This window comes from Ovis canadensis, chromosome 1, assembly GCF_042477335.2.
Source record: "Ovis canadensis isolate MfBH-ARS-UI-01 breed Bighorn chromosome 1, ARS-UI_OviCan_v2, whole genome shotgun sequence".
NCBI lineage: Eukaryota > Metazoa > Chordata > Mammalia > Artiodactyla > Bovidae > Ovis > Ovis canadensis.
The window spans coordinates 29,740,534-29,757,520 of NC_091245.1; the positions used below are offsets into that span (position 1 = coordinate 29,740,534).

The 16,987-nt window shown below is 52.9% G+C and overlaps 1 protein-coding gene across 2 annotated transcripts in view; it reads left to right on the forward strand.

The window, feature by feature from the left end:
• ACOT11 (acyl-CoA thioesterase 11) overlaps positions 1-16,987 on the forward strand; it is a 56,687-nt gene that overhangs the window by 35,498 nt on the left and 4,202 nt on the right. For both annotated transcript variants that reach the window (XM_069592544.1, XM_069592553.1), the window contains exons 4-15: positions 3,132-3,192; positions 4,177-4,275; positions 5,082-5,217; positions 7,022-7,178; positions 8,306-8,425; positions 9,976-10,120; positions 11,736-11,791; positions 12,643-12,709; positions 13,027-13,110; positions 14,051-14,184; positions 15,372-15,503; positions 16,189-16,315. In XM_069592544.1, coding sequence (XP_069448645.1) covers positions 3,132-3,192; positions 4,177-4,275; positions 5,082-5,217; positions 7,022-7,178; positions 8,306-8,425; positions 9,976-10,120; positions 11,736-11,791; positions 12,643-12,709; positions 13,027-13,110; positions 14,051-14,184; positions 15,372-15,503; positions 16,189-16,315 — 1,318 coding nt within the window. The remainder of the gene's footprint in view (positions 1-3,131; positions 3,193-4,176; positions 4,276-5,081; positions 5,218-7,021; positions 7,179-8,305; positions 8,426-9,975; positions 10,121-11,735; positions 11,792-12,642; positions 12,710-13,026; positions 13,111-14,050; positions 14,185-15,371; positions 15,504-16,188; positions 16,316-16,987) is intronic.

A 16,987-nucleotide genomic window follows, 5' to 3' on the forward strand; every position in this document is an offset into this window, starting at 1 on the left:
TGTCTTTTTACTATTGATAATTAACTTACTAAGTCCTCAGAACAAGACTGTGAGATCCTGGCTATTAGTATCCTCCTTTTACAGGTGAGGAAACTGAGGCACAGGGAAGTAAAGTAACTTACTTAGGGTCTTACAGCTGGTGGAGAACTCAGGATATACTACAGGCAAGGCAGTCTGGCCCCAGAGAGCTTGCTCTTACCTAGTAGGCTCTGCGTGCAGGCGTGCTGAGTCACTTCAGTTGTGTCCAACTCTTTGTGACCCTAAGGACTGTTGCCCACCTGGCTCCTCTGTCCATGGGATTCTCCAGGCAAGAATACTGGAGTGGGTTGCCATGCCCTCCTCCAGGGATCTTCCTGACTCAGGGATCAAACCTGTGTCTCCTGCGTCTTCTGCATTGCAGGTGGATTCTTCTTCCACTGGGGCACCTGGGAAGCCCAACCAATGGGCTACATTGCCTCTGTTTTTGAGGGTGGGTATAGAGGCACTGTGTGCTGCTGGAGTTGACTCTTGAGAGCCCCTTGAGAGACAGCAAAGAGATCCAGCCAGTCCATCCTAAAGCAGATCAGTCCTGGATATTCACTGGAAGGACTGACGCTGAAGCTGAAACTCCAATACTTTGGACACCTGATGCGAAGAACTGACTCACTTGAAAAGACCCTGATACTGGGGAAGATTGAAGGCGGGAGGAGCAGGGAACAACAGAGGATGAGATGGTTGGATGGCATCACTAACTCAATGGACATGAGTTTGAATAAACGCCGGGAGTTGGTGATGGACAGGGAGGCCTAGCGTGCTGCAGTCCATGGGGCTGTGAAAAGTTGGACACGACTGAGTGACTGAAGTGATAGAGGCACTGGAAACGGAAATGACAGCCCACTCTAGTATTCTTGCCTGGAGAATCCCCATGGACAGAGGGGCCTGGCGGGTTATAGTCCATAGGGTTGCAAAGAGTTGGACACGACTGAAAGCGTGCATGCCTAGTGGCACAGGGGCTCCCCTGGTAGCTCAGCTGGTAAAGAATCCATCTGCAATGCAGCAGGCCCTGGTTCTATTCCTGGGTTAGGAAGTTCCCCTGAAGAAGGGATAGGCTACCCACTCCGGTATTCTTGCCTGGAGAATTCCACGGATAAGGAGCCTGGTGGGCTACGGTTCATGGGGTCTCAAAGAGTTGGACACGACTGAGTGACTGAGCACAGCACATAGTGAGTACCACAGAGGGTAGTCATGGGTGGCTTCCTGGAGGAGGTATTTGAGCTGCCTGCAGTACTGTATGCAGTGAGAATTTGTAGGCCAGTGGAGCTGTGTCTGGGTCAACTCTGAGTCTCTGCTGCCACAACAGGATCTGACAGCTGAGGAGCAATGATAGAGAAGGCTGGGGTGGGGCGTGTAGTGATGGATGGGCCTGCCATAGGACCCAGTAGAGTGGAGGTGAGTCTGGGCAGAGGAGGGTGTGGGTGTGAGGGCAAGCTGGAGAGGGGCCTGGCACATGGTCGGTGACCTGGAAAGTCCTGGCCATACCTGAGGAAAGCTGGGAAAGGTGTTTTGTTTGCTTGTTTTTGCTTTAGCCATTTAAAAATGCCTCAAAATGCATCTCTAAGGAATAAGAACTTTTAAAAAACATAAAAATACCACTACTACCCCTAAACAAAATGAACAATTTCTTACCAACATCAAATATCCAGTCGGTGTTCAGTTGCCCACAGTGTCTCTTGAATTTGTTTTATTTTGTTTTGCTTTATAGTTTTTTGCGTTATTTTGTTCAAGTCATGATGCAAATAAGGTTGCATTTGGTTACTTGTTCTCTTAAGTCTTTTTTTCCCTTTGGCCATGCTTCATGGCTCATGGGATCCTAGTTCCCTGACCAGGGATAGAGCCTGGTCCCCAGCAGTGAGAGCACTGAGTCCTAACTACTGGACTGCCAGGGAATTCCCTCAAGTCCTTTTTTTAACCTGTAGGCCCTACATCTCCACCATCACCCTCTCCTTCCTCCTCCCACTCCCTGTCTCTCTCTCTGTTTTTTCTTGAAGTTTGTTTGTTGAAGAACCTTGGTCATTTGCTCTCTAGGGTTCTCCATCATCTGGGTTTTACTATTAGCATCACTGTGGTGTCATTTAACATGTTCCTCTCTCTGCCAAGAGTATTGGTCCTGCAGAAGGGCTCTATTACAACTGGCTGAAAAGGTCAGATTTGTCTATAGGCGCTGCCTCTGGAGGGGTTTTGGGAAACTAGGGGCTTGAAGGGGCCCCCAAGGAGGCTGGGCAGTGACTTTGGGGATGGAGCCAATTTTGACCTGAGCTGTGAGATGGAAGACAGGAAGGAAGAGAAGCTTGGGGGTCCAAATGGGTGACTGCTTGGCTTTAGGGGAGGCTAGAGAGGAAGAGGAGAGGGGAGGAGGAGGAAGGGGAAGGGTCATATTTTAGCACCACCAAAAATAGATTTTCTTTGTATTGGTGAGTCAGGGAAGTTCTTTTCCTAATATTTTATCATGAAAACTTTCAAAATTATAGAAAAGTTGAATAGTGGTGTGATCATTACCACTGAGAGTCAGTAATTAACAGTTTGCTAAATTTGCTTTATCTGTATGTGGATAAATACAGGCATGCCTTATCTTATTGCACTTTGCAGAGCTTGCGTTTTTTACAGCTTGAAGTTTTGTAGCAACCCCGCATTGAGCAAATCTATTGACCTCATTTTTCCAACAGCATTGGCTCATGTAGTGTCTCTGTGTCACATTTGAGTAACTTTTTCATTATTATTATTTATAGTGATCTGTATTAGGAGGGTAAAATTTGGGGGGCTATAAGAAGGTGGGGGTGGGGGAGCTTTCCTTAGGAGGGACTGTTGAGTTGAGAGCAAAGAGAATATTGAGCGTTCACTGGACTAGGGGGAGCAGGGGGAAGGGGGAGATGAATGACATGCCACTTCTCTTGCCTCAGCTTCCCCACCTGTAAAATGGGGTGCTAACACTGTCTTGCCAACTTGCTTTGGTAGCATCATAGATGTGAATAAGCTCTGTATGCTGTAACATTTTTTGGCTAGTTCCCCTCGGCAGAGACCCCATAAGTATCTGAGGCCCCTGTTCTCTCTTTTTGTCCCTCTGGGTGGCTCATCTCTTGCCTTTCCCTCCTCAGTGTTGGACAAGTGGTGAATATCAAGGCCAAGGTGAACCGGGCCTTCAACTCTAGCATGGAGGTGAGCCACTGGGTGGGTGGTTTCCACTTTCTCTTCATTCTCGGCCCCCAGGCTGGGTACATGCGTGTTCATACTCACAGCTCCCTGGCTGAGGATACAGAGTTCTAAAATAGCTGGCAAGTTTGGGAGGATCTAGGGATCTAACTTTCCAATGGCCATAACACAGAAGGGAAAACTGAGGCCAGGGATGGGGAGGAACATGCCTCTGGTCTCCGAAGCAATGTGGATTCCACTGTGGGCCTTGACTTCCAGCTTCCTGGGCCTTGCCCTAGAGTCAGACCGTCTGTTCAGCAGCCAGGTGAATGCAGGGAGGATAGCCACTGTGCTTAGCCCTGACGTCAGTGGGCTGAAGCAGTGAGAGAGGTAGACTTTGGTCCATTAGCTTACCTCCCACAGCCTCTGTCTTCACATCTGTAAAATGGGCACATGATTCCTATGCTGCAGGATTGTGGAAGGTTTAATGAGAGAACTCTTTGGTGACGCACAAAGAGGAAGGGCCTCTACTTCCCACTTATGGACGTCAGGCCCAGGCAACTTTACCCAGCTGGGCCAGTGGTTACTGAGGCACACTGAGGCTTGGATAGCAGAATCTTGACTGTAGCTCTGAACACCCCATAAGGGCTCAAGGTCCCCCTATGAACCCCCAAACTCTGTCCTTCCAATTTAGCCAACACTTAAATTAACTTACTTCAAGCCCTTTCATAACACAGTCTCATTTTGATCCTCTCAATAACCCTGTAAGTGTAGGTACAATCATTCCCATTTTACAGATGAGGAAACTGAGGCCCAGAGAAAGGAATTAACATGCCCAAGGTTCCCCAGGGAGCCAGGGCCAGAATCAGAACCTATCCCACATCTCTAGCCCCCTGGACTTGGTAGGTTATACAGAAATACCAGAAGCCGGGCCTGGTGATGCTTCCCATCTCAAGCTGTAGGATTCTAGTTCCTCCCTCCTCACTTGTCCACCTTGCTCTGCCTTTCCAGGTGGGCATCCAGGTGGCCTCTGAGGACCTGTGCTCTGAGAAGCAGTGGTGTGTGTGCAAGGCCTTAGCCACCTTTGTGGCCCACAAGGAGCTCTCCAAGGTAGGTGGCTATACCTGACCACTCTATGCTGCCAGGCCACCTGGGTGCCTTTCCAGGGCGACGATTCTGGGGGTTGGTAGAGTGGTAGAGATGGGGGTGCAGCAGGGAATCCATAGCTTCCAGAAGAAGGCCCATCCCCCACTTTGGTTGATCCCCAAGTGCCTTCCTGCTTTGCTTTTCCCGTTCTCTCCCCATGCACCTCACTGCAGGATTCTCCAGGTCTTTCTGTTGCCTTCCATGTCCTGCCTTGACACTCCTCATCCACAGTTCCTTTGCCCAAGAATGGGCTCAGGGGACACTGGAGGGTGAAAATGATATATCAGTCAACATGGAGATGGAAGATGGGGACAAAGAGGGGACAAGACTTATAACCATCCAGGAGCCTCAGGTGTGAGATGATTACTAGGGGGACAGTTGTTGTTCAGTCACTAAGTTGTGTCCAACTGTTTGTGACCCCATGGACCATAGCACACCAGGCTCCCCCTCCTTCACTCTCTCCCAGAGTTTGCTCAGATTCATGTCCATCAAGTCGATGATGCCATCCAACCATCTCATCCTCTGCCATCCCCTTCTCCTCCTGCCCTCAATCTTTCCCAGCATCAGGATCTTTTCCAAAGAGTCGGCACTTTGCATCAGGTGGCCAAAGTATTGGAGCTTCAGCTTCAGCATCAGTCCTTCCAATGAGTATTCAGGGTTGATTTCCTCTAGGATTGACTGGTTTGATCTCCTTGCAATCCTAGGGGGGCATGCCCTCGTGCTGTTTCAGGGAATTTGTCCTGAAACCCCCCACTCCGCCCCCGCCACAGGTGAAGCTGAAGCCAACCATGCCGCGGACGGAAGAGGAGAAGACGGAGCACAGCGTGGCTGCCGAGCGCCGGCGCATGCGACTGGTCTACGCTGACACCATTAAGGACCTCCTCGCCAACTGCGTCATTCAGGATGGTGAGCGTCATGGGTGGGGAGGGCAGCTCGTGTCCTACATGCTCCCCTCTGTCTGGGGCTCCCGCTGGGCAGAGAAAGGAAGGAAGTCTCCCTGGGATATCCACCCAATGATGGCCTCAGGACTGGATAACCCTTTTGCCTCAAGGTCCCTTAGTGGGGAAAAGGGAGCATTTGGACCTCTCACCCAGCTCCTAGGAGCCATGACACATGGAAAACGGTTTGTCATCCACTAAATGCATTTGGGTCTCTAGGAGTCAAGGTGTTTGGGAAGGTAGTATTGAGCTTGGCCTTGAGGACCCTAGGACTTAAAAAAAAGCATATATTGGGTTGGTCAAGAAGTTCATTTGGGTTTTTCTGTAAGATATTCCCTCTTTCGGCCAACTCAGTAGACAGGTAGCTAGATAGGTAGATAGATTGAGATAGCTCTAGGGATAAAAAAGATAGAGATAGAATAAAAAGTAAGACTCTCTTCTACCCCAGAAGCCAGGCCCCTCCAAAAAGGCAGCTGCTGCTGCTGCTCCTGCTAAGTTGCTTCAGTTGTGTCTGACTCTGTGCGGCTCGATAGACGGCAGCCCACCAGGCTCCCCTGTCCCTGGGATTCTCAAGGCAAGAACGCTGGAGTGGGTTGCCATTTCCTTCTCCAATGCATGAAAATGAAAAGTGAAAGTGAAGTTGCTCAGTCGTGTCCGACTCTTTGCAACCCCATGGACTGTAGCCCACTAGGCTCCTCTGTCCATGAAATTTTCTAGGCAAGAGTACTGGAGTGGGTAGCCATTCCCTTCTCCAGGGGATCTTCCCAACCCAGGGATCAAACCTGGGTCTTCTGTACTGCAGGCAGATTCTTTACTGTCTGAGCCACCGGGGAAGCCATATTAATGCATACTACCTCTCACTTCAACCCTCTCTTCTTACCCCGTAGGGGAACGGCACCTACTGTCCCATATCTTGCTCCTTTCCCCTTAAAAGCATATCCTGCAGATTGTCCTGTGCCAGCACACAAGACCTACTTTGGACTGGGAGGATTTTGACAGGTGGAGAGATGAAGCAAGGTCTTTCTAACAGAGGATACAGGCTGGGGGCAAAGGTCTAGAGAGGTGACCTTGGTTTTGTTCTCTGATCTCCAGACAATGAGAATGCAGAGTCTCCCTGGAAACCTAAAGGAGGCAGTTTTAGGATCCATCAAGGATAATTCAGCCGCCCAGAGTGGAGAGAGAGCAGACAGTGGTAGCGAACCCCACTGAAGGCAGTGAGCTGTGCTCTAGATTCCGTGTGCCCTACTTATGTGGGGCCTGGAGGCCATGGCAGGCCCAGCTCTTCCTATGGTCGTCCAGGCCCCTGGCACCATCCATCCCACTGCAGCCCCTGTGGATCCCTCCTGTCGTGACAGCCCTTCTACCCAAGGGTCAGTTTAGATGCCTTAGACTGGTGTCTGGGCCCTTATCTGAGCCTTATCTTGTGCTGCCCCTTTACTTGTCCTCAGCTCCAGCTAAGCCAGGGTCTCGTTGCTCCTTATGACTGTCCTGCCTGTCTGGTTTCCAGACCTTGGCTCAGGGCTTCAACTGCTCTCCTCCCTGCCTGTGGCATCGCTGGGTAGCCTGCACACCAAGCGAAAGACCTCCTCTTTCACAGGCCTCGCCCGACGAGCTCTCTTCCCCTGGGAGATGGGAAATACATGGCACCTCCTTGGTGCTGAGTGAATAAGAGAAGCTGTGTGGAGTGGTGGTGGTGGGGTTCCTGGGCTGCCCGTGGCGGGGTCTGCCCTCGGGAATCTTCTCACTTCCTCGCTCTACCCCTCCTTGGTCAGATCTGGAGAGCAGAGACTGCAGCCACATGGTGCCGGCCGAGAAGACGCGGGTGGAGAGTGTGGAGCTGGTCCTGCCCCCCCATGCCAATCACCAGGGCAATACTTTTGGGGGGCAGATCATGGCCTGGATGGAGAACGTGGCCACCATTGCAGCCAGGTGCCTCCTCTTCTTTCTTCCTCTCCTTCCCTTGGCCAGCTCCCTCTGGGGCAGAAACCCTGATTTGGTGCTAGCATTCAAGGCTTCAGCAGCTCGACTGTTCTTATAGGGTAAGCTGGGGCCTTCAGACCCAGGGAACCAGAGAGGAATGATTTTCTGTGAGCTCGCCGGGGGAAATGTCAAGCCCTCAGCTAGCACCAGGGCCTCCCCATGCCCTGGCCCTGCCCAGTCACTTCCTGGATTTTATACTCTTTGCAAAGCAAGCCATTTGCCCTTCTCCTTCCCACCCACCCCACCATGCTCCCAGCCCTTGTCTCCCCTCCTGGCTGACCTTCCACCTTGTAGCCCCACTATTCTTTACTAAAATCCTGTCTGTCCTCTAAGAAGCCTCTTTAACTGTCCCCTTCTCCCTAAAGGTGGAAAGAATTCCTTCCCTCTCCTATAACCTGTGTACCTGTCTTGGACTTGTTCTGCCCCAAGTATTGGAGCGTATTTTTGTAGTTATGACGACCGACATTCATTAATTGATACTGTCATACCTCCACGACTGTACTTGCTGTTCCCTCTGAGAGGAGTGCCTCCCTAACCCTTATCCTCCTCAGCCAGGCGAATTCTTCCACCCTTTGGAGCCTAGCTCCAATGGCCCTTCCTCTGTGTTTACCCTGTGGACATAGTACATAAGCAATGCCATTTTGGGCAGCCAAGGCTATGAGTGCAATAAGATCTCAGAGGAGAGTCAAGAGTGTGGATAGTCAGGGAGGGCTTCCTAGAGGAGGAGTTTGTCAGCCAGGCCTTGAATGACAAGTAGTTTTGGGTAAGGGGAGGGCTTCTAGGTAGTAGGAACAGCAGGTGCTAGGATATAAACATTGAAAGGAAAAGGTTTATTGCAAGCCCTGCTCTTTGTCACCTCAAATTCAGCTTTTTTCCCAGCTACACACGTAGACCTCAGTATTCTAAGCTGTGAGATGGGACTTTTCTCTTCCCCTGGGTAGAGCTGTCACTGGGTTGGGTGGGAGTGGGTGGGCCAGAGGGTGGTGCGTGTGGCTCTGGGCAGGCTCTGGGGATGGGGGCAGGGAGAAGCACTGGAGGGTGCTTTGTCCTGTCCCCTGACCCCCGGCCTCCTCCAGCCGGCTCTGCCGTGCCCACCCTACCCTGAAGGCCATTGAGATGTTCCACTTCCGGGGCCCATCCCAGGTTGGGGACCGTCTGGTGCTCAAGGCCATCGTGAACAACGCCTTCAAGCACAGGTGAGGGGCTGGGATGGATGCGATGGGGCCCCCTGGGACTGAGGGCTCTTCCTGGCCTGAGAAGGGACATTACCTCAAAGTGTCAGGAACCGTTTCCCCGGTAGACGAGGTCTATGGGGTCTGGACTCTGGCCACTGGGTCCCTGCACCATCCTCAGGGTTCACTCTGGTGTTCCTCCTCTGGCCTCCCCATCCTGTGTCACACCTCATGCTCTGTGTCTTGGTCTCTCTCCCTGGCTCCTGCCTCTGGTCCTGCTGCACTGGATGCTCGGGTCACGGGGCACCTCTGGCCAGTGTTCTGTTGTTTATCGAACCCTTCTTGACCCTTTTCCTAAAACCGCAAACAGTTCCCAGAGCCCTTATCTTTGTAATGGATTCTGATACCCCCACGAAAGCTTACTTAAAGTATGCATCTCTTTTGATGATTTCAGAGATATGATGATTTTTACTAATATGTAGTCATTAACAGTGAGGGATCAAGAGCCAGGCTGCCTGGGTTCAAATTTGGCTTACCTCTTAGCATCTGTGTGACTTTGGGCAAGTTACTGAACCCTCCGAGCCTCAGTTCTTTCGAGAACTGGGGCTCACCACAGCTACCTCATAATTTGCAAGGATTAAATGAGGAGTTGCTGTTTGATAGTATAATGACAGAGAGAACGCTCACTGAAGGTCAGCCATTGCTGCTGCTATTATTTTTATTATTATTATCATTATCATTTTACTATTCCTTCTGATTAGCACGCATTCTGCTGTTGTGCAGAGCAAGAAGTCCTGAACTAGGATCTGTGAGGCCTGGTTTCTAGTGCAGATTCCCTTCCTGACTGTTGTGTGACCTTGGGCAAGTTAGTGCCCTGTTCAAGGTATTGGTTTCCCCATCTGCATAAAGTCTGCATTGCTCAGTGAGGGGAATGGAGGCAGCTGCTATTTTATAATTCATCAAGACAGTCGGAGGTACAGAGACAGCAGCAACTGAGCTGTCGGGAGCACGGCTGTTAGAGCACTGGTGAATATGTTTATAATGAGCATTTTCTCTAATTAGGCCCTGCCCCTCCGCCTTCTTTATGTCTTTCCATAACCCTTAGTTTTTACATAAACATATTTTATAGAGACATCTGTTTCCCCCTCCCCTAGCTGTCAGTGCGTGAGCACCTAGACTGCACAGGTTTATTCATTGCTGTGACCCCCAGATATGAGCAGCGGCCAGGGGCGCAGCAGGTGCTGTGTAAACATTGTTGAAAGGGAAGGCTTCTGAGTTTCCCGTCCAGCGGTCTCTGATCCGGGCTGTGGGAGAAGCGGCAGGAGTACCTGTGTGTTTGTGTGTGTGTGTTCGTGTGTGCACACGTATGTTGGGAAGGGGTGGCCTTGGGAAGGGGTGTGTGTGTGTGTGTGTGTGTGTGTTCGTGTGTGCACATGTGTGTTGGGGAGGGGTGGCCTTGGGAAGGGGTGTGTGTGTGTGTGTGTGTGTGTGTGTTCGTGCGTGCACATGTGTGTTGCGGAGGGGTGGCCTTGGGAAGATCTGTCCAGCTGACGGCATCCCTCTTTCCCCCTCAGCATGGAGGTGGGCGTGTGCGTGGAGGCCTACCGCCAGGAGGCCGAGACCCATCGGCGGCACATCAACAGCGCCTTCATGACCTTCGTGGTCCTGGGTGCAGATGACCAGCCTCAGATGCTGCCCTGGATTCGGCCCCAGCCTGGGGTGAGTGCCCCACTACCAGCCCCCTTCCCTCTCTGCCCAGGGGTGACAGGACTGGGGAGCACAGGCCCAGCTCTGTCCTTCTGCTGGGGAACAGCGTGGCCCTGAGTGCCCTGCTGTGAGCTCCAGAGGCGCTCCTTGTGCTTTTTGGAAGAACTTGAACCATGTGTGTGGGCCTCCCTCATTGCCGGGCATTAACCAGCACTCCTGAGCCTGCAGATCTGTAAAAGCACTGGCTTTGGGGCCAGATGTGGGTTGGACCCCACCTTGACCACGTTCTAATGGGTGCCCTCTGTGAGCTTCAGTCCCGTCTTTAAAGAGGGCATATCTGCAGTTCCTGCCTGATAGGGTTGTTGGGGAGACACTGGTCCTGTGCCTGACTCGGTGGCAACTGCTCTGACCGTGGTGACAGGGGAGCAAAAAGGGTAGGGATGAGGGTCAGGGACCAGGGGTCCAGGCTGGCTCTAAAAAATGCTCCCTTGTGCCTCCTGAGGGCCAGGCTCGGGCTTGCTTCCAGGGGCCAGGGAGTGACCTTGGTGAGGTTGCCTCTTCTCTTCCAGAAGGTCCCCTGCCCTGCCTGCTGCACAAGGCTGAGCATATACTGTGAAACCTCTGCTCTAGAGCCAGTGTTGGGCAGTCAAGACGGGTGGTGGGCAAAGGAGTGGGCAGCCTGAAGACAGTGGGACAGGAGACAGTCTGTGATGTCCTTTCAGGTCTTTGCCAATAAATGTCCATGAGTGAGGAGATGTTAGAGGTACTAGTTCAGAGGTGGGCTCCGGGCTAGGGCATCTGGATTCTGTTCCTGGCCACACTCCTTAGTCCTGTGACCTTGGGTGAGCCACTTAGCCTTTCTGTGCCTCAGTTTCCTCCTCTGTAAAATGGGGATAGTACTGTGAGTTCCCTGATGGCCTAGTGTTTAGAATCCCAGGATTTCATTGCCACGCTGTTGCTGTTGTTCAGTTGCTAAGTTGTGTCTGTCTCTTTGTGACCCCATGGACTATAGCACGCCAGGTCCCTGTCCTCCTCTATCTCTTGGAGTTTGCTCAAGGTCATGTCCATTGAGTCGGAAGTGCCATCTAACCATCTGTCCTCTGGCACCCTCTTCTTCTTTTGCCTTCAGCTTTCCCAGCATCAGGGTCTTTTTTCAGTGAGTTGACTCTTTACATCAGGTGGCCAAAGTATTGCCATGACCCAGGGTCAATCCCTGGTGGGGGAACTGAGTAGCTGCAAGCTGCCTGGTGTGGCCAAAATAAAATCAAATGGGTGTAGTAGCAGTGCCAGTTCAGAGGGTTGTTATAAGACTTAGGTGAAGTTTTGTGTGGAAAACACTTCAGAAGCGTGCCTACTGATAGCAAGTCCCGTTTGGAGGAGGAAACAGGTTTAGTGAGAGCGGGTGGTTTTCCCAAAGTCACTCACGGGTGTGAGGGGAAGCTGGGGCTGGGCCTCAGTGACCGGGCACTGTGCTGTCCAGGCTGCCCCTGTGCGACCTGAAGTCTGCTTTAGGACTGCAGGGAGGGTCTCCTTGGGCCCTTTGGGGAAGAAGGGCAGGCGGTAATGGGGGCTGGGTGAGCTGGATGTCCTGCCCCCCACCACAATCTGTCTGGGCTCCTCCCCCCAGGATGGCGAGCGGCGGTACCGAGAGGCGAGTGCCAGGAAGAAGATCCGCCTGGACAGGCAAGTGGAAGCCAGGTGGTGGGAGGGGGCACGGCTTCAGTTCTGTCTCAACTCCCTGTCTGCTCCCTGCCCCTGGGGACTCGTCTGTCTTTGGTGCTGCCCCTGGGCTGGGCCTTTACATCCAGGCGGTCTCTAGTCTTGGCCTCATGACACAGCAGTCTTACCGGCCCCTTGTACAGGTGAGGATGCTGAGGAGAGAGGGACTAGGTGTCCACGGGCACACAGATAGGAATAATGAGAATTTGAACCCGGGCAGGTGTGGCCAATTTTACATCTCGTGTCCCTCCCATTGATTACGATGATGCCCATTTTGGAGATGGAGAAAGACTCTGAGAGGAGGAGAGCAATTGCTTGTGATGCAAATCCAGGTGTGAATGATTGCTACCAAAGCACTTTACATGCCTGAAAGTACTGTAAATGCACCAGGGTTTACCATCTAAAGTTAGTAAGAGAAATGTGCATTTAGGGAGGGGTTTGGCAACCCACTTCAGTATTCTTGCCTGGAGAATCCCATGGACAGAGGAGCCATGTGCCAAATGCTGTTCTCCTCCTGATGACCCCATGAGGGGGCAGGTGTGACTACTGATCCCACTTTACAGATGAGGACACTGAGGCACAAGGGTGAGGTCACTCAGGCAAGGGTTACGGGTCTACACCTTTCCCTGCGAATCCCCACCTCTGAGTGTGCGAGTCCTCGGCTGCTGTTTTCTGTGTGCCCACCCAGATCTCCCTGGCCAGATAGGGGTGCCTCCCACCCTGCTGGCCTGAGCACAGGGCCTGGCACACAGTCAGCCTGCTGACAAGAGGTGGGCCCCAGAGGGACCAAGGCTGTCATCTTCCCTCTCTCCCAGGAAGTACATCGTGTCCTGTAAGCAGGCGGAGATGCCCCTCTCTGTCCCCTGGGATCCTAGCAACCAGGTAAGGCCTTCTGCTCTGTGCGGACAGCCTTCAGACCTGTTGGGGGCCCCCAACCCTCCCTTCTTGGAGGAGGCCCAAAGGGGACAGGATTCTCTGCCTCAAGACTGGCCTGGTGAGCCAGGGCTTTCCTGTGTCCCCCTGCTTGGCAGGAGCGAGCTGAGGCCCCAAGGGGAGGAGGAGTCTGGCCCAGCCCAGGTCTCCTTCCCAAAGCCCAGGGCTCCTTCCTTCATGTGCAGCTTCCTCTCCACCCATCAGAGGGGCCTTTGCACGGAGCCCCCGAGGAGGGGAGGGTGAGACTGTTCTGTGTGTCCGTGCAGGTGTGCCTGAGCTACAACAACGTCTCCTCCCTGAAGATGCTCGTGGCCAAGGACAACTGGGTGCTGTCCTCAGAGAGCAACCAGGTAGCGGACCCAGCCTCCCGGCTTTCCTTCCTCCTTTGAGCAGCCAGAGGTGCTGACTGTGAGCCATGAAACCCTCTCGAACCACTCAGGTCAGAGGGGGGTTCCCTAGAAGGTCCTGGGAGAGTCATAAACCAACCAGTTTTAGAAGCACGCCCACCCGTCAAGGCCTGGCGTGGCTCGGCTGGGGGCTGGGGGCAAGGGTGGGCTGAGGGGGGGCTTGAGCTCTGCCACTTTTGCCTGTGTCCTGGGATGGGTCACTTCCCCACAGTGACATCCGTGGCTGGATGGATGCCTGGCTCTGAGGATCCATTCTGGTTTTGCATTAGTTACTGCTTCTTTATCTTTTTATGTTTAAAAAGAAAATTTTCAATATTTAAAAAATTGAGGCATAATTTACATACAGTAAAACCTCCCCCTTTTAGTGTGTAATCCTGCTAGGGTGGAAAACACACGAGGTTACATCATCACGACAGTAATCAAGATATGGAGCATTTCCATAAACCCCCATTTCTCTGGCTCCTTTGTGATCAAGCCTCTTCCCACTCCAGTCCCTGGAAACCACAGGCCAGTTTTCCGTGCCTTCGTTCGGTCTGTTTGAGAACGTGCAGTAAAGGGGGTCGTGCAGAATGTAGCCTTTGACGAAGTTCCTTAGGCACCGTGCATTCACCTGTGGGAAGGGATGAGTGCGTTCCGTTTCACATCAAGTACCATTCCATCTGACTAGTGGGCTTGTCCATGAAGTCCCTGCTTCTTCAGACACCTTTCTATCCACTTTGCGCTGATTCTCCCATTTTTCACGGGGCTGCCACCGAGGCTCAGAGAGGTTGAGTCACTTGTTCACAGACACACAGCAATCAGCGCAGCCCTGACTTCCAGCCCAGGTCTCCAGCACAGTCTGAGGAGGAGACAAGGGAACGAGGCTGCCCTCTGTCCCGAGCAGGTCCGCCTGTACACTCTAGAGGAGGACAAGTTCCTCTCCTTCCACATGGAGATGCTGGTGCACGTGGACACAGCCCAGGCCTTCCTGCTGCTCTCTGACCTCCGCCGGAGGCCCGAGTGGGACAAGCACTGCCGGTGGGTGCCGGAGGGCGGGGGTACAGGGGAGTGGGGGTGGGGAAGGGGCCCTGAGGTGTCTCCTCCTGCTGAGCCATCCCCTACTGCTCTGGGCCCCTTGCTGGCTTTATCTAGGGGTGGATTATGGTAGGGCAGGTGCTATGGTTATGTGTTAGGTGAGTATCTGAGTCATGGGTATTCCAAGCCTTCAGGGAAGGGACTGAGCCTGGAATTGGAGGTGAGGGCCTGGCCCAACTAACTATGTCACCATGGGCCAGTCATGTCCTTCCTGGGCCTCAGTTTCCCTCCTCTTAAAATGGGTACTTGAGGTGTGGGTATGTATTTGCACATAGGGGTAGATCAGAGGTTTTCAAACTGAGTTCTGCCTTCTGAGAGGAGCTTGGGTGCAGCTTGGGGAGGTGGTTGGGAAGTGGAGGGGGTAGGTGGGAACTCCTCCCAGACTCAGGGTAGCTCAGAGAATGTCCAGTTTGTTCAATTTACCAAGCTTACCAATTCTTCATGTTGATATGTGAAGGGAAAGTGGCAGGTTTGGATAAGTTGTGTCTCTGCGAGGATGTCCTTGTGAGTGTGTGTTGGTATAAGCCTGGGTGTGTCTACCTGGGCGCATGTGTGTAGTGTACCCGCATCTGAGGGGCACAGCTCTGGCACCCAACCTGTGCACATCCCAGACCTGCTTCCTTATTAGCTCTGTGGCCATGGGTGAGTTACTTCTCTGAGTCCCAGTCCCTTCGTCTATTAAATGGGGATACTCAGAGTGCCAGCTGCTTGGGCTGATGTGACGTTAAAGGAGATAGTACCTGTAAGCTGTTGGAACAGTGCCTGGCACAGTGGGCACTCACTCAGTATTCAGCATGGTTACTAAATCATCACACATCCATGTATGTGCATTTGCACAGACACAGACAGACATCTATAGTACTGTGTGTGCATCAGGGGGTGTCCATGTGTTTCTGCACGTGTGCCCACAAGTGGGGTTTGTTTGCTTGTGTATGTGTCTGCGAGCCCAGATGTGTATGTCCCCTTTGGCCAGGCTTTTCTGCCTTCCTGTGGTCCCTGTTGAGTGGTCTGGGGGTGATATATCCCCCAAGCATGTGCTCAGGGTGGCTGAAGCATGGGGGCAGGGGAGTGGCTGGGTCAACCCTGCTGTCACACACGGAGCCTCTGTGACCCCTGTGGACTCCGCACAGGAGCGTGGAGCTAGTGCAGCAGGTGGATGAGGATGATGCCATCTACCATGTCATCAGCCCCGCCCTCGGTGGTGACCCCAAGCCCCAGGACTTCATCATTCTGGCCTCTCGACGGAAGCCTTGTGACATCGGGTGCGTGCATGCCTGCTGGGCTGGGAGGTGGGCAGGTTCATCTTCCTCCCCAGGGAGGGGACATCCAGGTAGAGTCAGCCCTCTTTCCTATGGCCTCAGGACCTCAGCGTAAGATCGGTGGCCGTGGTCTTACTATGGGTAGAATGGAGAACAAGAGGACATACTGCCCTTTGCGGTCACTCATGCTCTAAAGCAGGGTGGTCTCTGTCCCTGGTGTGGTGAGGGTGCCTTGCCCCAGGTCACAGACAGGCCAACTCTCACATGGCCCATTCCTTGGCCTCCAGCCTCTGAAAGCCCCATGTTGCCTGAAGGGTGGTAAGGCTCCCAGCTGCACCGTGGTGAGGATGCTGGAGAAATGGCATCACTTGTGCTAGAGACAGGCAAAAAGATGAAGCACGAAAATCCAAAGTGCAGCACTGCTTCCCCGGGGCGGGGAGAGGGAGGTGGAGAATGTTTCCAGAAGGTCCACAGTGCAGTCATGCTGGTATCTGGTGGGTTCAGAACTACTCACCCACAGGCACCTCCTGTCTAGAACCTCCTTTGCAGCTTGACCTGGAGCCAGGCTGTGTGCCTTAGACTCTGGCGAGGGCATCCCTGCAGCAGGGCCCTGGTCAGTGCTGGAGGGGGCTTCTGGAAGCTGCCCTGACCCTTTCCCGTGCCCCCTCTGCACACTTCTTCCATACAGGGAACCCTATGTCATTGCGCTGAGGTCAGTTACACTGCCCACGCACCGCAAGAGCCCAGAGTACCGGCGTGGGGAGACTGTCTGCTCAGGCTTCTGCTTCTGGCGCGAGGGGGACCAGTTAACCAAGGTGAGGCCTAGTGTCTCATTGCCCCTCCCACCCAAATTCACCCCAAAGCCACACTTGTGTCCAGAGCTCAGCCCTGTCCAGACCTCAGCACTCTCACTGGCCAGTAAGCTCTCTTCCAGCTGTAGGGAGCCTAAGAATATCAGGGCCTAGAAAAGGAGCCTTCAATAAGACCTAATCTGTGCAGAGACAAGTCCAAGGACACAGTTGAACCAGGCCTGTGTGTTAGTTGCTCAATTGTATTTTTGCAATCCCGTGGACTGTAGCCCGCCAGGCTCCTCTATGGGATTCTCCAGGCAAGAATACTGGAGTGGATTGCAGTAGTTCTTCAGAGGATCTTCCCAACCCAAGGATTAAACCCTGGTTTCCTGGATTGCTAGCAGATTCTTTACTGTTTGAGCTACAGCAAAGTCACTAAAACTCCATCTTCTTATGTACCCCTTTCATGTCTAGGAAGGCCCTCAGGGCCCATGAAACTCAGAGTTACCTGGCTGGCTGAAAGTGGGCTAGCTGGGAAACTCACTGCCCCTTCCTCAGATCACAGCAGCTGTTAGAATCTGAGACACCCCATGTAGCGACTTGGACATTTGCTAACTTAGTGTTCCCTGGGATTGTTCTAACTGCTTGCTGCAGATTTGCTGACAAGGGCTTATTCTGCCACACCATGGACTCTAG